At 42.8% G+C, this 21,693-nt stretch overlaps 1 protein-coding gene across 5 annotated transcripts in view; it reads left to right on the plus strand.

The window, feature by feature from the left end:
* Positions 1–21,693, plus strand: part of WHRN (whirlin) — an 84,944-nt gene that overhangs the window by 32,752 nt on the left and 30,499 nt on the right. For 4 of the 5 annotated variants that reach the window (XM_053564760.1, XM_053564768.1, XM_053564777.1 and 1 more), the window contains exon 3: positions 114–239. The exons of the other annotated variant lie outside the window; for it this stretch is intronic. In XM_053564760.1, the coding sequence (XP_053420735.1) occupies positions 114–239 (126 nt within the window). The remainder of the gene's footprint in view (positions 1–113; positions 240–21,693) is intronic. 5 annotated transcript variants of the gene reach the window in all.

Consider the following 21,693-nt stretch of genomic DNA (forward strand, 5'->3'; position numbering starts at 1 on the left):
GTTTCTTAATAGGACAGTTTTGCAGAGTGCAAAATGGAACCAACAAAAGCTAGGTTCAAATCCCCAACGGCATGGCCCCCAGGCCTTCTAACGCTCTCCCTTCCCTCTTGCAGGTGAACCTGGTGCTGGGTGACGGCCGGTCACTGGGCCTCACAATCCGAGGGGGAGCCGAGTACGGCCTTGGCATTTACATCACAGGTGTGGACGTGGGCTCTGAGGCTGAGAGCAGTGGGCTCAAGGTGAGGAGAGGGGCCACGGGAAGGAAGGATCTGATGGTAATCTGGCTTCCGGCAGAGCAGTCAGCACCCCATCCTCAGGGCTTGACCCAGTGGGAAACACCCTGCTCCCCACCCTGACCAGCTGCTGTGCCTCTAACTCACATCTCAGAGCAGCAGCAGGGTGGCCTCCTACACTGTGTGTGCAGCCGGCCAGCCTGAACTCGTCAGGGCTACTGTTTTGCAAGCACTGTTGATGGCCTGTGATGGCCCTGACTTCAGGGTTTATTACAGAGCATGGAGAGGGAAGAGGAGAAGAAGTCTTGAGCTGGGTTGGGGTTCACTGGGCAGCTTCAGGCGTGGCATTCAATCTGGGACAAGCAGCAATTATGGGAATATTATTAGCTCACATTTTAAAGAGGGGTTACTGTGTGCCTGGCCTTTTTGATTCACTTCACGTGTGTCAGTGAATCCTTGTGCAACCCTAAAGAACAGATTATTACCCATATTTTCCAGTTGGGGAAACTGAGGCATTGGGCAGTTAAACTGACTTGCCCAAGGCCTTATAGCTGGCAGGTTGCGGAGTAGGATTAGAAATCAGGAAGTCTTAATTCCACAGCCCATGGCCTTAACCGCTACACTTGGCAGCCTGCTGGGACAGACCAGGAAGTAGCTCAGAGAGGCTGGACTCCGCCGTGAGGAACCTGGAGCCAGGACAGAGACGTACATAGCAGTGTGTGCTTGGGCTAGATCCTGACACTAGGGATGGCACAGCAGCGATGTGGAGTAGTGACCATAGACACAAGTAGCCTTTGAGCCAGGCCTTGGTGGGGTAAGAGGGTTGGGTGGGTAGAGGGGCGAGGGATGGGAGGAAATGTCTGGTTGAAGGACCGTGCACCTTGACTGTGGGTGACTCAGGCGACTATCTGTGTGCAGAGCCAAGGGAATGAAGTACAGGATGAGGTGGTGTCTGGGTAACAAAGGGCCTTGAATGTCCCACTGGTGTCAGGGGACTTGATTCTCCACACAGATGAGAAGACAAGGTCGAGGTGGATTTGTGTAGACTCAGGGGTGCATCTTGGCAGATAGGCTGTAGTGCAGAGGCGAGGTGTCTATCAGGTTCTCTGGGGAAGCAGGTATGGAGAGAAGAGCTCTGGCTTTGCAATCAGTGAGACTGGATTCAGGCCAGGCACCATGGCTCACACCTGTAAACCTAGCACTCTGGGAGGCTGAGCCCCGTGGGTTGCTTGAGCTAAGCAGGCGTCCTCAAACTTTTTAAACAGGGGGCCAATTCATTGTCCCTCAGACCATTGGAGGGCCGGACTATAGTTTAAAAAAAAAAAAACTATGAACAAATTCCTATGCACACTGCACATATCTTATTTTGAAGTAAAAAAATAAAAGGGGAACAAATACAATCATACTGCTTCATGTGGCCCACGGGCCGCAGTTTGAGGACCCCTGAGCTAAGGAGTTTGAGACCAGTCTGAGCAAGAGTGAGACCCCATCTCTACTAAAAATAGAAAATATACTGGCTGGGCATGGTGGCACATGCCTGTAGTCCCAGCTACTTGGGAGGCTGAGGCAAGAGGATTGCTTGAACCCAGGAGTTTGAGCTTGCTGTGAGCTATGACAGCACCGTACTCTACCCAGGACGATAGTCTCAAAAAAAAAAAAAAAAAAAAAAAGGACTAGGTTCAAATCCCAGTTTTTCTTTTAAAACTATGTGACCTTGGAGAGTCACTCCACCTGTCTGAGCTTTTCTTTCTTTGTAAAAATAAGAAATAGCCTCCCTTTCTCATAATTATTGAAACTACAGCATCTGAGTTGAGCAAGATAGACACGGTGTCTGACTTCCTAGAATTCCCATTCTAGTGGGAAGACAAGAGACAAACAAAACCAAACCACACAACTGGTTATTTAGTTATCATAGTGATAAATGGAAATCAGGGAAGGCTTCCTGAAGGAAGAAACATTTCAGTTGAAATTTAAAAGAAAAGAACAAAATTAATTATGTGAAAGAGGAAATGAGAATTTCTGGCAGAAAGGACAGTAAGTGCTAAGTCCCTGAAGGGGAAGGAAGTGTTCCAGGATGCACAGGAAAGCTGATGAGGCTGAATACAGAAAGCCAGGTGGGGAGAAGGTGCCAGCCAATGCCATTAAGGCAAGCAGAACCAGATCGCACAGGGCGTGCAATTCCCCCAAGACTGTGCAGCTGCGAAAAGATGGCAATGGAGCCCTGCAGTTATTAATGTGGAAGGATGTCCTTGGTCTATTATGAAGTGGGAAGCAGGCTGCAGAAGCCACAGATCTAACAGGATCTCATTTGTGTTGTATGTGTATGCAAAAATATGTGCCAGGAAGCATCTCTGCTGCCCACACGCCAAAATGTCAACAGTGGTTATCTCAGGTGGGAAGATTAAGGAGGATTTGCACTTTGTTCTTCACCTCCTTGAAACATTGTCTGAATGGAACAAGAATTCTTTTTTTTGTAATCTTGAAAATAGCAACAATAAAGTGATTTCCATACTGCAACAAGGCAGAGGAAAATATTCCATCGAAGTTTCCACTCACTTTAGTTTGCCTCTCCGTTGCAGGCAATCTAAGGCTTTATTTGCTCATAAAGTGCCCGCCTTCAGTAAAGTCCTTTCCATCCTCAATCCCCTCCACGGTAAAGCGTTTTATATTCCCTGCCATTATTTTACTTTCCCCTCCCAGGCCCCTTGGATCTGTTAACACCTGCCTACACTCGCTTGGGCATCCAGGACTGATTAATTCTGTTTATTGCCAATGCACTTTTAGTGGAATTAGGCATATTGAAATGGAATAAAGGGGCTTGCCTGTGTGGGCGGTGGAGCCAAGAACAGGCTTTATTTGTAAATAGGGTTCCGTGCTGCTGTGCAGAGCTTTTTCCTGGAGTGTAAATGTACCTTTTGCCTAGCTTCCAGCTGTTCAGCCCACTTAGCTCCTGAGGATCCTGTTTGAGTCCAGGGAGGAGGGGGAGTGACAACGTACCAAGTGAAGAAACAGAATCAGGCAGGTTCCAGCGTTTACCCTGGGGAGGCCTAGTGGAACTTGAAACCTGCCTGCCCTCCCAGTAGGGGCTGATGCCCCCTTCAGAATGACTTTGGATCTCTCTTATTCCTTGCACCTGCCCGGACTCCCCCACCTCTAGCTTCAAACTCTGCCAAAGAATGGACCACAAAACCTTCTTTGTTCCTTTAAGGACACAGGTGAGATGGGCATTTAAAAATAAATCATAATGAAGCAGTTGCCATTTATTAACCAGTTTTTACGAATCAAGCGCTGTACGGAACCCATCGGGCACACTTTCATTTAACCCTCCCAAGAGCCCTGTGGTGGGCATCAATGGCACTGTGTGATGGAGGAACAGCTGAGGCTCAGGGAGGTGTGGTGGCAGGCCCAAGGTCACACCAGGATCCAGGCGACGTGCTTTGCTCTCCCACCTTCCTGGTACCCGAATTTCATCAAGTATCAAAAGACTACGGAGAGAAGAAATAAAGGACACTGAGCCTTCTTAGAAACCACCAAGCTCTCAGAGCCCAGTGTGATTCCCATCTCCTGCCCAGCCCTGTGGCCTCCACTTCTAAGGTTATCCAGTGGTGGGAAGCCAGTTGCCATGCTGGCTGAGACTCCTTGGAATAGGATCTCTGTTCCCATGAATGTCCCTCTCTCAGGGTCCCTGCTGTGCTGCTTGTGGTTGTGGGGCAGGCCCATCAGGGGTGCAGAAATAGTGCTTTGGTGACCATGGGGACAAGCTGCTGCTCTGCAATCTGCCGTGGGTGCTAGGCTTCACCAGGAGCCCTACTGTGTATCACCTTCATTGGTGAAGTCAGTTTGGCTGGGGCTGACCCCTCAGTGGATTGGCTTTGGTAGGATCTGCTCTCCCCACCTGCCCTCTCCGGACAACACCCCTTTGCTGAGCACCCACCAAGTAGCAGGTGACCTCCTTGTACCATCTCTCTAAACCCACACTCCAGCTCTGGGAGGCAGGAGCTCTTAATCCCATCTACAAACTGAAATGTTTGTTTAATGACAGTCATGGCTACATGGGGCAGAGACTGTTGCTCTTCACACTTTGTAGCCCCCTGCCCAGGACGGAGCCTGTCACGTGTTCAGAAAGTAGTTCCTGACTTAAGAAGTGACTGTGGCTGAGGCAGGACCCAAGCCAGCCATTTGACTCCAAAGCTTCAATCCTGAGTGTTGTCGCCTTTGCATCCTGGCCTGAAGCCAGCACAGAGCTGGCATTTTTACTGAAAAAAATGAACTCTGTTAAGAAGTGTTATTATTTTCCCCACTTGTCTGGGATGTGAACCGAGAATCAGACCCTTTCCCGTGGAGGTGCGTGCCTTTGGGCTAAAGGAAGCTGAGTAGCAGCACAGTGAGGTTTGCTCATCGCAGGTGCTCCGTGCACCGTACGCGCCTCCCCAGCTCTTCCCTTGGAGGGTGGATGGTGGAAATCAGGCTACACTCACACATCCAGCTTCCAACCTCCCTCCCATTTTACACATGAGAAGACTGAGGGCCAGAGCGAGGGAAAGGGCTGTCCAAGAGGGGTAGGGCCCTTTTGCCATCAGGCATTTGGACCTTGACTATGGACTGTCTCTGTGCTTCTGTAGGGAGAAGAGAATAAGCCTGAAAAAATCTCCAAACCCTCTGTTTATTCTTCCTGGGGGAAGAGACATGGTTACCATAAAGTATTTGTTTAACTGGGCTCCTTTAAATGTATTTTATTCTTTAATTGTGGCTGATTTTATGGCAGTCCTAACGAAGATGACAAAAGTAATGTCTCAATGTTTATATAATTCCTGACAGGGCATATTACAAACAACTCTCTGCCTTTAAATTCTACAACTTCGATGAATGGAGCAATTTCTTATAAGAAACAAACTACTAACACTCCAGGAGGAAAAATAGATGACCTCTATATATCATATAGGTCAACTAAATTGAATTTGTAGTTAAAAACCATCCAGAAAAGAAAATTCAAGCCCAGACATTTTCACAAATTATCTCTACCAAGCGTTTAAGGAAGAAATATAGTGTAGTTTCTTCCTGAAAATAAAACATGAGAGGATGCTTCCCAACTCATTTTATGAGTCCAGCATTATGTAATAGATAGCAAGAAAAGAAGACTACAGATCACTATTCTTTATGAATATGGACATAGAAGTCCTCAATGAAAATATTAATGGATCAAATCCAACAATCTTTAAAAGGATAAAAACCACAACCAAGTGAGTTTTATCCAAGGAATGCAAATCTGGTTCAACATTTGAAAATCAATGTACTTAACAAACTAAAGGGGGAAGAGCCATGTGATCAGAAAAAGCACTCAACAAAATTCAACACTCATTCATGACTGAAAAACAAAAAATTCTCAGCAAATGAGAAATCTAAGAGAACTTCTTTAAGTTTCATAGTGAAAAACTAAGTGCTTTCCTCTAAGGTTGAAAGAAGGCAAAAATTTTCTCTCTAAACAGTTCTATTGAACATCATGCCGGAAATTATAGTTATTTCAGTAAGTTAAGAAAAAGAAACAAAAGGCATACAGATGAGAAAAGAAGAAATAAAACTATAGTGACTAATTACATAAAAAATTGCAAAGAAAAAAATTGCAAAGAATCTGTAATAAAAGTCCTAGGACTAATAAATGAGTTTAGCAAGGTAAAAGAACACAAAACCAGCATCCAAAAGTAAATTATATTTCTATATGCTAGCTGGACTTCAAAGACAATAATAAATAATACAGTTTGCTTAGGTATAAATATCTAACAAAATGGGTGCAATTTTCATGTGCTGAAAAATGACAAAATTGAAAATACCTAATTAAATGGAGAAATATCCAGTGTTCATGGATAGCATAAAGATGTCAAGTCTTCCTAATTTGATCTAAATTCAACACAATCCCAATCCCAGTCCCAATCCAAGGAAGCTTTTTTGTAGATATTTACAAGCTGATTCTGAATTTTTTATGGAAAGACAAAGAAAGTAGAGGAGCCAAAATAATTCTGAAATAGAAGAACAAGATGAAGGACTCTGTACCTGACTTCGAGACTTACTATAAATGTACAGTAAAAAGATAGCACAGTATTAATAAAAGGATAGACACACAGGTCAATGGAATAGAATGGAGTCCAGAAAAAACCCACGCAAATATACCAAACTGATTTTTGGCAAAAATTGCCAAAGTAATTCACTGGAGAAAGGGTAATCTTTTGAACAAATGGTGCTGGAATAAGTGAATGTCTGTATACAAACAAATGAACGTCAACCTCACACTTTATAAGAAAATCAACTCAAAGTCAGTCATAGACTAACGTGTAAAATGTAAAGCTATAATACTTGCGAAGGAATGCAGAGGAGAAAATCCGCCTGACCCTGGGTTAGGCAAAGCATGGAATTCATTAAAATGAAAAACACTTGCTCTGCAAAAGAAATATTTAAGAGAATGAAAAGAAAAACTACTGAAAGAAAACACTTTCTAACCACATTTCTAAAAAAGACTTACAAATATGCTCCTCTGCATATGATGGGGTTATGTTCTAATAACAGTGGTGCTGGAATGACCCTGTTAACCCCATCAGTTGAAAATATCTTAAGTCAAAATTGCATTTCATACACGTAAGCTACTGAGCATCATAGCACAGCCGACCTTAAACATGCTCAGAACACTTACATTAGCCTACTGTGGGGCATAATTACCTAACCCAAAGCCTATTTTATAATAAAGTATTGCTTATCTCATGTAATTTATTGAATACTAAAATAGAAACAGAGAGTAGTTGTGTATTAGTGCTCAAAGCACAGTTCCTACTAGGTGCAGTACCACTTTTCGCACCACTAGAAAGCTGAAAAAGCTCAAGTTGAACCTTTATGAGTCAGGGAACTTCTATACTGAGAACATATGAAGAATCGAAATGTGCAAAAGGCCTGGGAAAGCACTTTGTGTTGGGACTGTAGCAGTGGGCACACGATCACACGATTCTGCATTTGTCAAAACCCATAGAACTGTACATCACAGAGTGAGTTTTATTGTGTATAAATTTGTAAAACATAGCCAGGCAGTGTATGCTTGTGGAGTAGAGGGTAGGAAGGTAGAGCACAGATGAGGCAAATGAAGACAAAGGATTCTGAAAAAGAAATGCACTAACCACACTGCAAGGGGATCGAGAGGCGAGGATCTAAGTCCCTGGACAATGCTGCTTCAATTGATGCTGTAAGGCAGAAGACCAATAAGTGAATGTAAACTGTACTCCAGTGGCAGTTATTCTGTTCTCAAAAGGGTGTGGGTTAGGAAATCTGAAACCATTTCAACTAGGGTTGAAATAATGAGGCTAGGCAAGGTGGCTCACACCTGTAATTCCAGCACTCTGGGAGGCCAAAGTGGGCGATTGCTTGAGCTCAGGAGTTCCAGACCAGCCTGAGCCAAAGCCAGACCCTGTCTCTACTAAAAATAAATAAATTAGCTGGGCATGGTGGCACAGGCCTGTTGTCCCAGCTACTCAGGAGGCTGAGGTAAGAGGATCACTTGAGCTCAAGAGTTTGAGGTTGCTGTGAGCTAGGACACCACAAGACTCTTCCCCAGGGTAATGGACCAAGACTTTGTCTCAAAAAAAAAAAAAAGAAGTAAAAAGAAAAAATGATTAATGAGAGCCAGGTTTCTCACTGGGAAAAAAATTATAAGTAAAAAGAGGAAGTAGATAGAAGAAGGTCTGTGGTGTTGAATTAGAGTCAGCTCATCAGTATGAAATAATTTTTTTAAAGAAGGGGGCGGCGCCTGTGGCTCAAAGGAGTAGGGCGCTGGCCCCATATATCAGAGGTGGCGGGTTCAAACCCAGCCCTAGCCAAAAACTGAAGAAAAAAAGGAAAAAATACTGTATATATGTACACAAAGAGATAAATAGATACAGAAATAAATACAGATATATGTGTGCATGCGTTATTATTCATGCCTATGGTTTTCCACTTCATCTATTGAGAGGAGCTGAAGGCAGTGACACCCCAATAAAACAGGCCCACCTAGCACCCCGATCTTACTTTCTAAATACTATTCTTCAAGTAAAAAGAAGCCAGAAGTTATCCTCGCTGCCAAAGGAGAAGAAAATAAGTATCTAAGAGCCCATACTTATGTAATTACATAAATAACTGGACAAATAAATAGATGGGAGAGAAGGGACAACTCTTCCTTAAGGAATAATTCCCAGTAAGAAATGAGGAAGGAACATGGGCATGGAAAATGCCCCTTAGAACACGGTAGTACAATGATCTTTTCTGTGGCAAGATGTGCCCAATGGATGCTAGAAAATGAGCATAAGTTCAAGCAGAAACAGGATTTTTTTGGTGTAATTCCAAAATATTTCATAATTATGAAGGGAAAATACTAAGTTAACAGAGGAGGATCTTGGTAGTCACCCACCCACCTTAGCAGAGTGTAACATACATTTTCAAAGTCTTTAATTAATTTTCTTAATTAATTTTCAAAGTCTTAATTTTCAAAGTTTTTGAATTGCAGTAGTACTTGGTGGTTGTAGAAAAGAGGAACAATTTGCTGGCCCATGTTTGCAGGGAAGGTCTGCCCCGCGCAGCCCCGGGATGCTACAGCTGACAGCAGGTGACATCTCCTTCCAGATCACTTTTGGTCCATTCTGCTCTGTCCAGCGACTTGGGATCCTTATTTGTTCTATTCCTTCTGTGATTCAATCATCAGCTTTTCAGAAAGCTGCTTCCCTTCTCAGGTAAAAACCTAACATTTCTGATTTCTAAGGCTTTGACTAAGCCAGAAGTTATCCGAGTTGTTGCCACTTCAGAGGATTGAGATGGGCCTCCTCAGAAGAGTAGCAATCGTGTATTTTCAGAGTCTTGGTCTCATCATTTTGTTTCCTATTGTGATTTAAAATCTACAATGTTCGCTCTCTTGCCAGAAAGAGAAGAAAATGGGGAGGGGGAGGAGAATGACAAAATGTCTCCTGGACATGCTCGTCTTCCTTGAGTGGGGTTTGCAGAGCTGGTGGCAGAGGGAGCAGCCGTGTCCCTCCCTCCCTGGACAAGAACTGCCAGCCTTGGGGTGGGCTCTGGAGAGATGTGTGTGACCTAGATTTGTGCCTGCTGTGTGTTCTGCATGGAAATTATGTTGAATAGGGATGGCAGGAGTTGGGGATAGAAGGAGGCGTTTCTCTGGCTTCACATGTGGGCACCCCAAGTTCAGTGCCTGCACATCAGGTGCATCTGGTTGCTAGAGCTCGGGCCAGCCTGGTGCTCCCTTTTATAAGGGAAATAATTAGCAGTGAGCATTTCCTCAGCCTCTGCCGTGGCATATGGCACATGTGAAAGGCAGTGGGAGAGGTAGATAACTATACCAGACGGTGCTTCGGGCACTTGACCGTGACTACGGATCGCTGAGAGACTTTGTCAAGTGCAAATTATGCTTCAGCAAATGCTGTGGTTATCGGGGCTGCATAACAACCCCAGAACTGCGGGGTGTGTAATAACCACAGATTCTGCTCGTGGATACTGTGCCTCAGGACCTGGACAGGGCACAGCAGGGGCGACTTATTTCTGCTCCGTGATGTCTGCGGCCATAGGTGGAAGACCCAGCGTCTGGGCACTGGAGTAGTCAGAAGGCCCATTTCCTCTCAGGTCTGGAGGGTGATATTGACTGTGGGCTAGGGACCCTGGGTCTGTTCTGTGTGAACCCCTCCGCATCATGCTAGCACAGGGCTAGTTAGGGCTTCTTCTAAGCATGATGGCTTAGAAAGGACTTCCAGGGAGTGAGTGGTGGGAGAGAGGTGAGTGGAGTTACATTCTTTTTATGACCCAGGCCTCAGGAGGCATGTGGTGTCCCTCAGCTGGGCTGTGTCACTCAGAGCTGCCAGGTTTAAGGGGAGAGGGAAATAGACTCTTCTTTTTGGACACATGTTCCTGGGCTGCTATAACAAATGACCATTAACTGGGTAGCTTAAACCAGCAGAAATATAATCAGTTAGAAGTCTGAAAACACGGTGTCAGGAGGATCCCACTCCTGGAGTCCTAGGGGAGAATCCTCCTTGCATTTCTCAGCTTCTGGGGCTCCTGGTGTTCCCTGCCTTGTGACAGCACCATTCCCATCTCTACCAGTCTGTATGTGGCCTTCCTCCTCGTGTGTCCCTCTGAATCTCAAATCTCCCTCTCCTTTCTCTTATCAGGACTCCACTCTTTGAATTTAGGGCCCTCCCTAAATCATGATCTCATCTTGAGATCTTTAACTTAATTACATCTACAAAAACCCCATTTCCAAATAAGGTCATATTCCCAGGTACTGGGAGTTAGGGCTTGGAGATATCTTTCGGGGGCACACAGTTCAACCTACCACACTTTAACATGGGCTGGCAAGGCTCTGGGAGAGTGTGTGAAACCTGGCATATGGCTGTGGCTGCTTCAGTAGGTTTGGGATGAGGCCTGAGATTTTGCATATGTGACCAGCTCCTGGGTTTTGCGAACCAGCACGGGGAAAGGGAACAAGCCAGAGTGGAAGTGGTGGGGATTGAGGAAAATACAACACAAGAGAAAACACAGAGAGGAAAGATGGGATCAGGAGGTCTGACTGAGCTGATGCCTGCAGCCAGCCCCAAAGCACAAAATCAGCTTTATGTTATAGGGTTGTCCATGGGGAGTAGCACAGACAGAAGACATATCTTTGGTCTTACACTATGATTGGAAAATGTAAATGACTTTAATAAAGACAAATCATCCTGTTAATGGTTTCTACTCAACTTCATTAACATATGATAAGAAGTAAGAAGGGAAAGATCACAAAGACCTCTGCATAGTTCCTAAAAATTAACTAGATAAAGAAATAACTACTGACTTCTGGCAGGGGGAGCATGAAGAAAGGAATATGGTTGTTTTGGCAAAGGAGGAGAAGCAGTTGAGGGTTCATTCCCTGAATGTTCCCCAGGCTGTGGGGGCCCTGACACCTCACAGCCCACTCTCCACACCTAGGTTATGGAAATACCACTTGTGTTAGTCTGTTTTAGTAGCCATAACAAAATACATGAGATCAGGTGATTTATAATGAACAGAAATTTATTGGCTCACAGTTCTGGAGGCTGGAGTAGGGGGGTGGAGGGAGAAAGAGAGATGGGACCTTCATGGCCTAATCACCTTTTAAAGGTCCCCTCTTTTAATACTGTTACAAAGGCAATTAAATGTCAGCAGGAGCTTTGAAGAGGACATACATTCAAACCATAGCATGGCTGATCCACGGACAACCTGGGGGCGATCCCTTTTAAACTGCTGCCAGTCTAGTGAGGGAGAGGGAGGTACACAGCAAACTATAATACAGACAGACCCTTAAAGAGGTAACAGCCATACTGTTAAAACTAACATTACCTGATGTTTGAATTGAGCACATAGCGCTATTGTGTACAGTCACTGCTCTGGGCACTTTGCAAATATCAGCTCCTTAGATCTTCCCAGCAACCCTATGGTAAGTGTTCTTGTCCCTTGCTCACTAATGTGAGGCTCAGAGAGGTTACATAACTTACCCAAGGTCACACAGCCAGGAAGTGTTGGAACTAGGCAGGCTGGTACAGCGTCCTTGTCATTAGCCACACTCCCCTGCCTGTGCTGGGACTTCAGGTGGAAGTGGTCAGCCCAGGTGAAGAGGTTTGGGGGAGTGAGGGGGACTGCGGCTCTCGAGCTGGGCCCTGCTTTAGCATCTCTGCACATCTGACACGCAAGTGTGAGCCAAAACCCACATGATTTCTGCCCTTTGGGAGGGTGCAGTCTGGTTGGGGTGTTGAAAGTGGAGAATTATAGTAGACAGAGAAATAAAAGGAGAACTCTCCTAGGAGGAATTAGCAGGAGCAAAGGCACAGAGGCATGGGGTGGGAGCCCCGAAGGCCAAGAGGCCGAGAAGTTGACAGAGAGGAAAGGAGCAGAGAGAGGGAGCACAGGACAGGGACAGAGTCACTGGCTCCAAGAGCTTTTCTCAGGCCTCCCAGCTAGTCAGATGGGCCTAGGGATACACACAGTAGTAGGAGTGACTGTATTTATTGCAGCTGTTAATGATAAGGCAGCTGGAAGGAGGCTCCAACTTTCTGAATTTAGAATGTCCAAAGAACTGAGTGGGGCTGTTCTCAGAGCTGTGGACCCCAGACTCTCTGCAGAATCTGTTTCTTTCTTTTTAGTTTTATATTTTTCCAGCTACTAAAGTAGTAAGTTCAATATATAATTAGTACACAAACACATGCAGAAAGTGGAAGGACCCAGACCTCCAGAAAGCAGCTTTTACTACCGTCTTTATTTTTGGAGCTATAATTCACATGCCATGGTTTTACTCTTTTAAAATGTACAAATCTGTGGTTTTTAGTATCATCACAAGGTTGTGCAACCATTACCACTATCTAATTTGAGAATATTTTTATTACCCCCCCCAATCCTTGAACCCATTAGTCACTTCCCATCTTCCCCTCCCCGCTACTCCCTGAAAACCACTAATCTATTTTCTGTTTCTCTAGATTTGTCTGTTTGGGGCGTTTCATATCAATGAATCTAATAGGTGGCCTTTTGGGATTCGCTTCTTTCACTTAGCATAACATTGTAGCTGCAAATTCTTGTTTATGACTGAATACTATTCTGTCATATGGCGATACCACATTCTGTTTATCCCTTCCCCAGTTGATGGACATTCGGGTTGTTTCCATCTGTTAGCGTCTCAACAGAGTTTCTTTCATTCTTTTCTCTGTGTCTCCTGAGATGTCTCACACTATCTGGTACATTCTGTTTTGCATTTCAAAGTTTTCACTTACATTTTGCCATGTAATTAAAAACTAAACTTCTCATAAGCACAACTTGTAATCGTTGCGTAATATTCCATCTTGTGGCTGAAGTATAATTTCCCTCACCATTCCCTTGAAGTCAGGCATTTAGCCGTTTCTAATTGAAATAAGGTTTTATAAGGAGCAGCAAATGAGAGAAACCTCAGAGGACCTTTTCAGAGGAGCTTAAACTGCCTCCAAGCCTATCTGTGCTGGCAGGCTGCAGAGCCCGGTGGAGGGGCAGGAATGATTTATCCCAAATCACTGAGAGGCATGGAGTAGTTGGGGTAGGATGAAGATTCTTCTCTGGTGTGGCACAGCACATCTACCAAGGCCCCAGGCCCCCCAATGTCAAGGGAAATGTTAGAGAGACTGGGAAGATGATGATGGTCTGTGCTGTGTCACTCCCCTTCCCCCAAGTTGTAGCATTTTCTTTTTAGCATTTTTTTCCCCTTTTACCCTTAACAGTATGGTCTGCGTATCCTATTTGGAGAGCACAGAAAATGAATAAGGAGCTTGCACTTAAAATTGCCTGGGCTCTACCGCTCAGAGGCAACTCTTCTGAACAGTTTGGCATTTGTCATCCCACCCCTCGGAGCACAGTTGAAGACCACGTTAGATGGGCTGTGTTAAGATGACAAGCCCCAATTCAGACGTAAAGCATGTTTACTCGAGACGATGCAGCAGATCCTGCCCTTAAAGGAGACTACTGCAGTGATCTTAGAGCATTCTCTTCTGGTGTGTTATGCTACGTGGCGCTACATGAAAAAAATCTTGTAGCAAACTTGGGATCAGACTATCTTCTTTCCCACCCTCCGTAGCAAGGGAGCATTTAGCGCCTTCCGTGTCAGAAAGACCTTTGCCAAATCTAAGTGAAGAAAAACCAAGGCCCAGAGTGTTAAGTGATCTCATTTTTGTTTTTTTAAAGAAGGGAAATACATTTCTTCATACATCCTTCTATATGTGAAGAGAGTTCCTTAATGTTCCACGGGATTAGAGTTTTTTGTTAAAGGAGGCGAGAGGGAGAGTTCCTGAGAGAAAGCTCAGGAAACTCAGAGTGGCTGCTGCTTAGTCTGTCCCGGGGCCTGAGCCTTCAGATTTCAGGACCTGAGGTATGTTTTTAAGAGAAGATTTAGGAGGGGGATATTTTTACAATTTGTATATGCCCCCTTTTATTATTTTATTTTTACCATGCGCTTATGTTGGTTTTGTTAATTTTAAAAATGTATATTTGGGAAAAATCATTATATGGAATTAAATATTTTAATCTATAACATTATTTTTAATGGTATTGTAATAATCACTATAGAGATATGCCATATGGTATTTGACTAATCGTTAATTCCTAGACATTTAAGAGGGGAGAATCCAGATTTTGTATAATCATGATTATTTGCTTGGTGTTAATAGTTGGAAGAAAATTGCAAAGGTTTTTGCACCTTTCACAACATTTTGTCACATGTTCCTTAGCCAGTTTCAACTGAGTTGTGCTCCAGCTGGCAAAGGGGCCAGATGCCCTGTTAACGCTTTCTCACCCAGACTGGGTAGTGGGGGCCTTTTGGTACTCAGTTCAATTTGGCTGTTCATGAGCGCCCACCATGTTCTTCTTACCACAAGCATGGTAGGCAGAATAGTATACCGCCCTAAATATCTACATCTAATCTGAGAACCTCTGACTACATCAGGTCATATGGCAGAGAGAATTAAGGTTGCAGGTGGAATTAAGGTTGCTACTCTGCTGACCTTGAGAGAGTAGATGACCCTGGATTGATCCTAATGGGTCCAGTATAATCACAAGGGTTCTTAAAAGTGTGAGTGGGAACCAGAAAGAGGGAACTACAGAGCTGTCCTGGAGAGGAGGACTTGGCCCTATGATGCCGGCTTTGAAGATGGAAGAAAGGGCCACCAGCCTAAACACACGCACAGCCTCTAGAACTGTGTTTTTTAAACTTTTTTATCTCATAGCATGCTTGAACCTATAGTTAAGCTCCCAGGATACAAATTATGTTGATCAAAAAAGAGAGTTAAAAAAGATCATATTTACCGTTCTTTTGAAAATAATTTAATTAATGATCTTTAAAAATTTTCAAGGCATTGGGCTTGGTGCCCATAGCTCAGTGAGTAGGGCTCCAGCCACATACACCAAGGCTGGAGGGTTCGAGCCCAGCTCAGGCCTGCTAAACAACTATGACAACTGCAAACAAAAAATAGCCGGTCATTGTAGCAGGCACTTATAGTCCCAGCTACTTGGGAGGCTGAGGCAAGAGAATCACTTAAGCCCAAGAGTTAGAGGTTGCTGTGAGCTGTGACTTCACAGCACTCTACAGAGGGTGACAAAGTGAGACTCTGTCTCAAAAAAGATTTTTTTTTCAAGGCATTGGCTGGGCATGGTGGCTCACGCCTGTAATCCCAACACTTGGGGGGGCTGAGGCAGGTGGATTGCCTGAGCTCACAGGTTTGAGACCAGCCTGAGCCAGAGTGAGACCTTGTCTCTAAAAAATAGCCAGGCAGTGTGGTGGGTGCTTGTAGTCCCAGCTTCTTGGGAGGTTGAGTCAAGAGAATCACTTAAGCCCCAAAGTTTCAGGTTTCTGTGAGCTGTGATACCACAGCACTCTACCCAGGGCAACAAAGTGAAACTCTGTCTCAAAAAAAAAAATTTTTTTTTCAAGGCACACCTAAGATCCTCTCATGGCATACCATTGTGCCATAGCACACCAATTTAAAAATCCCTGTTCTAAAAGCTGGGGGAGGGCAAGAAAATGGACTGTATTTTAGACTCTGCAGGACTCTGTATTTAGACTCTTAGAGGCTGGCACTGCTGACTTCTTGGTTTTGTATCTCATATATCAGACTTGTGACCTCGAGAACTATAAGATGATACATTCGTGTTGTTTTAAGTTTGTGCTCATTTGGCTCAGCACCTACAGGAAAATCACACAACTCATACTGTACTGTCAACACCTGTTTGAGCCCCAGGGCTCCTCCAGCGCCTGCTGCTGGCCGTAGCTCTTTTGCTTTCTTCCTGGCAACAGTTGGAGAATTCAGATGTATTTGGAAGAGGAGGTCCATTTCCTTCTTTATGACCATGAAGCACAGAAATGGAAATATACTCTAGTCCAGGGATGTCCAACCTGTGGCCCAAAGGCCACATGCAGAAATTTTGAGGACTGTTTTGCTTATCTGTGGAATCAGATATCATGAAAACTATACATGGACCTTTTTCCTTTTTTTGCTCATCATCTTGCATTTGTGTTCATGTATTTAACGTGTGGCCCAAGACAACTCTTAATACTTCCAATGCGTGGCAGAAAAGAAAAAATTAGTCACCTCATCTTCTGGTCTGTGATCTCTAATTCTTCCTACAAAGGACTAGACCAGGAAGTTTGGAGTTTTATTAAAGTACTTTGATTTGAAATAATTTCACACTTACAAAAAAGGTGCAAGAATACTGCAAAAAGCTCCTATATACCCTTCACCTGGATTCACTCATTTTTCATGTTTCGCCATATTTGTTTTCTCTTTTTTTATTTTTGCAGTTTTGGACCGGGGCTGGGTTTGAACCCACCACCTCCGGCATATGGGGCCAGCGCCCTACTCCTTTGAGACACAGGCGCCGCCCCCATATTTATTTTATTGTTCTATTTTTTTTCTTCTTCCTCTGAAGCATTGGAGTTATACATTTCATATTCCTTTATTCCTAAGTACTTTGACTTTTTACCCTAAAAACAGAGACATTCACTTAATACAACCACAGAACAATGATCAAAATCAGGAAATGTAGCATCAGAACAATTCTATTATCTAATCTGCAAACCCTCAAATTTTGCCAATGATCCTGATCATGTCCCTTTTATTGTAATTATTTTTATTTCCAGTGCAGGAGCCAGTCCAGGATCAGGACTGGCTCCTGTGTTTTGTTTTCATGACTGTTTTGTTTCATTTGATTTGGAACAGTTCCTCAGCCTTTCTTTATCTTTCCATAACATTGCTATTTTTGAAGAATTCTGGCACCTTATTTTGTGGCGTGTTCCTCTATTTGTGTCATCTGGGTTTCCTGTGATCGGGTCAGGTTATACATTTTGGCAGAAGCGCTTCAGCGTTGGTGCTGCTTCCTCAGTGTCTCCAGCAAGGTCAATTTGACATTGTTAGTGAGGGTAACCTTCACTTGGAAAAGTGATGTCTGCCAAGTTTCTATACTCTGAAATTACTATTTTTCCTTTCATAACTAATGAATAATTAGTGTGTGAAATTTTGAGGCTCTATAAATACCCTGTTCCTCGTCAAACTTTTACTTACTAGTATTGCCTGATTCTGTTTTGCAAAAATTTTTAAAATTCAGTTGCTTTTTACTATAGGAAAAAACTTTGTCCTCTTCTCTATCTAGTATAAAGATGGACTCACACACTCTTCATTCATTAGGTTATAATTCATGATTGTCATTCTTCATTTTGGTACTCAGAGTGTCCCAGATTTGGGCACGGCTATCTCTTCCAGCTGGCTCCACATCCTTTTGACATGTAGCTGCTGTTCTTTGGGCCCTTCCTTACTTTCCAGCCCGAGAAGATGGTTCAGGCTCGTCTTTACTTTTCTTACCTGAGTCTTGGAATCATCTGGGCCCTGATTTTTCAGTGGGGAATGGCATTTAGACATCATGATCTGGGGGCTAGATGGCTTATGGCTACTGGGGTGTCATTACTTACAGGCCTTTCAGTGGACAAAGCTAAGAAATGTACATGCCTACATTTGCATGCATAGTTGACCCTTGAGCAACAAGGGTCAGGGTCGCCACCCACTCTACAGTTGAAATTCACATACAACTTTTGACTCTTCCAAAACTTAAGTATTAATACCCTAGTGTTAACTGAAAGCCTTTCTGATTAACATAAAACAGTCATTTAACATACATTCTGTATGTTATACGTATTACGCATTGTATCTTTCCCAAAAAGCAAGCTAGAGGAAAGAAAGTGTTATTAAGAAAACGATAAGGAAGAGAAAATTCATTTATAACACTGTACTGTATTTATCAGTATTGTTACGTGTACATCATCTGTTTATAAGATAAATCATCTGTCTGAAATGGGTAACCGCAGCTGCAGGCCTCAATCTACTGTACGTATCAAGCAATTCCGTTTGGGGTGGGGGGGTTGTACTGTCAGGACTTTCCTGCACTTCTTGGGAGCACTTACAGCATCAGTAGCAGTACTTTGGGTACCATGGTGTCATTCAAGGTTTATGTTGAATTAAACATGTTGCATTAAACATGACGAAAATACATGAGAACTGAGAAAGATCACTTTTTTCTGTGACATGCAATTTGCTGGAGAGATGAACTGTTCACTCAGAGATGACGAGGGTCACATGGTGTTGTAAGCCTCTGCTTGTATACTCATGACACTGGAGCGTACCACAATAGCAATACCAGGTGGCTACGAAATGATTACAGTAGTAAAGTGTGTACTGCAGTGATATTAATTTTATGTGGTCGTGACTTAATACATCTTTACATTTGTTTACCTTTTTCTCAACTGCGAATGGTACCATCTGTGGTACATCTGTAAGTGTTTGTGTGCATAAGTCTTGGTAAACTTTAACTTTTACTCATACATTTGTGTGTATTTTCTGGTAGTAAATAGACTTATACCTACATGCTATATTTTATGCATTCATGACATACCTTTTTTTCAATTTCGTTGATATTTCTGGGCTACACTGTTCGTCTTTGAGTTTTTTTCAAATCATCACAAATCTCCAAAAAATATTCCAGTACTTATGGAAAAAATCTACATCTAAGTGGACCTGCCTAGGTCAAGCCCGTGTGGTTCAAGGGTCAACTGTGTACATACAACACTGACATAGTGAGAGCCAAATATGCGTGTATGTATACAAACATATACATACGTGTGTACATGAAATACATGCATTTCAATATTTCTCTGCTTGTCTAAAACTAAGAGTTCATTCATACTGATACTTCCTCTTCTAGTCTAACATTATAGGGGTCTTCCTAGCCTTCTTTAATGGTGAGAAATCAAAACCCCATCTTCACTATATTTGCTCATTTGTCCAATTTTACAAGATACAAAAGTAACTTCAGAATTGCCACATGCATACAACTGGGAAAAACAAACCTACTAAGTAGAGTTCCTGATTTGTTCGCACTTTGTCTCATCTTTAAAGCGAGGGTTTCTAGTCAAAGTGTTCTGTTACTTGAGTTAGTTATTTCTTTTCCCCTTTACCTTGATTCTACTATTCATTCAAGCAAGGTTCATTCGCTTCTGCTCGCATTCAGTAGTGTTTCTCCCCATCTTCATTAATTTAATTTTATTTTCTGAATAACTAAAACATCAACTCTATACAAAGGAATGTACTCAGGTAACTCCTCTGTCCATTCTTTCTGCCCATGTTCATTCACTCCTTAAAGCCAACCAAATCAATGAGTTTCTGGTTCTATTCCTTTTGCTTCTTCTTGCAAAAATAAGCAGATTAATGTATCTTTTCTTTCTTTCTTATATAAAAGGTAGTTTGTGTGTGTGTGTGTGTGTGTGTGTGTGTGTGTAGACAGAGTCTCACTTTATCGCCCTTGGTAGAGTGCCATGGCACCACAGTGTTCATAGCAACCTCCAACTCCTGGGCTTAGGCGATTCTCTTGCCTCAGCCTCCCAAGTAGCTGGGACTACAGGCACCCACCACAATGCCAGGCTATTTTTTTGTTGCAGTTCGGCCAGGGCCGGGTTTGAACCTACCACCCTCAGTATATGGAGACGACGCCCTACCCACTGAGCCACAGGCACTGCCAAAAGGTAGTATGTTATTGATATTCTTTTACACTTAATTTTTTAATGTAGCAATATCACATGATTCAAATTCCATTGTTGCCTAACAAAGTAAAAAGAAAAAAGAACTATCACATTATGTCAGTGAACAGAGATCAGTCTCTTTTATGACTGCATAGTACGCCACTGAATGGCTATATCGTATTTTATTTAATCACTTTCCTCTATATGGGCCTTTAGATTATTTTCAAGATTTTGCAATTACAAACCATCCTCCACAGAGTAACCATGTGCACATGTATTTTATTTTAGAAGTACATCTTCAGGATAAATGTCTAGCATGGAGATATCCTAAGGGTTAGAGCACCCTCACTCCCACCAGTCATGTGTGAGTGTACCAGTTTCCTTGTAATCAAAAGCTACTGTCAGATTTCCCAATTTTTTCCCAATCTGATAAATGAGAAATGGTACCTTGATGTAGCTTTATTTTTGCAATTTTCTTATTAAGAGTGAAGTTGAACATCTTTTCATATATTTAAAGGCCATTTTTAATGCTCTTTTTGGTAACTTGTTCGTGTCTCTTATTATCCCTTTGCTATCAGGATTTTGGATCTTTTTTCCCCTAAAACTTGAGAATTCTTTATATATTAGAGTTAATTAGCCCTTGATTGGTGATATATGTAGCCTGTTACAAATGTTCTCTCCCTGTGTCTTAGCTCAGGCTGACTAAGATTCCAAACACACAGTGGCTTAAACAAAGAAACTTATTTTCTCACATTTCTGTAGTCTGGGAAGTCCAGGATCCACGTGCCAGCCAATTCGGTTCCTGGTGACAGCTGTCTTCTCGGCCTGACTTCTTACTGTGTCCTCACGTGGCTGAGCAGAACTCTGTAGTCTCTTTGTTTTCTTATTAAGGGCACCAGCCCTGTTGGATCAGGGCCTCATCTTTATGACCCTATTAACCTTCATTACTTCTCACAGGCCCTGTCTCCAAACACAGTCAAATTGAAGGTTATGCTATAAATTGGGGGGAGACAGAGACGTTCAGTCTATATCATGCTAGTTTTCCTTTTCTCTGACTTTGCTGATAGTCTCTTTTCATGCCAACGCTGTAAAATGTTTTATTGGATTTAATTATCAATCTTTTCTTTTGTTGAATATAAATTCTAGTTAAAAAAATGTTTTCTGATGCCCAGGGCATGGAGAAATTCATCCATTTTTCTCTTAATCCTTATAAATGACACTTTTTTCCCATGAGATCTTTGATCTGTTTGGCATGTATCCTTGTGGAGGGTGTGAGATGTTTTATCTTTTTCTAAATGGCTACCCATTTATCCCAGCACTACATATTAAAAAAAAAAAAAAATCTGTCTTTGTCAGAGTGATTTTCAGTGCCACCTTTATCATATACTAAAATTCCATGTGTCCTTGGGCCTATTTCTAGTCTGGTCCACCATCTGTCTATCTGCTCACAAAGTCAGTGCCACACTGGTGTAATTACTGAGGATTTAGAGCAGGCTTTCCTATCTGGTGTACAGTAGCTCTTCTGTATCAGGGTTTTCAGAGCTGTTCTTGCACTTTTAATTTTTTAATTAAAAATGTTTTTATTTTTAAATAATAAAATAATTTTATCTTTTTATTTTTGTTTGTTATAGTTCAATAAAATTATTGTTTTAGTCTTAAAAATAAATGGATTTTTTAAAGAGCCGTTTTAGGAATATAGGAAAACGAAGCAGAAAGTACGGAGTTCTCATACACCTCCGTCCTGTGCACAGTTTCCCCTGTTTTGGGCATCTTGCATCAGTGTACTAGAGGTACATTTGTTACAACTGATGGGCCAGCATTGATGACACTATTATTAACTAAATCCATAGCCTATGA

This window comes from Nycticebus coucang, chromosome 2, assembly GCF_027406575.1.
Source record: "Nycticebus coucang isolate mNycCou1 chromosome 2, mNycCou1.pri, whole genome shotgun sequence".
In the NCBI taxonomy this organism is placed as follows: Eukaryota; Metazoa; Chordata; class Mammalia; order Primates; family Lorisidae; genus Nycticebus; species Nycticebus coucang.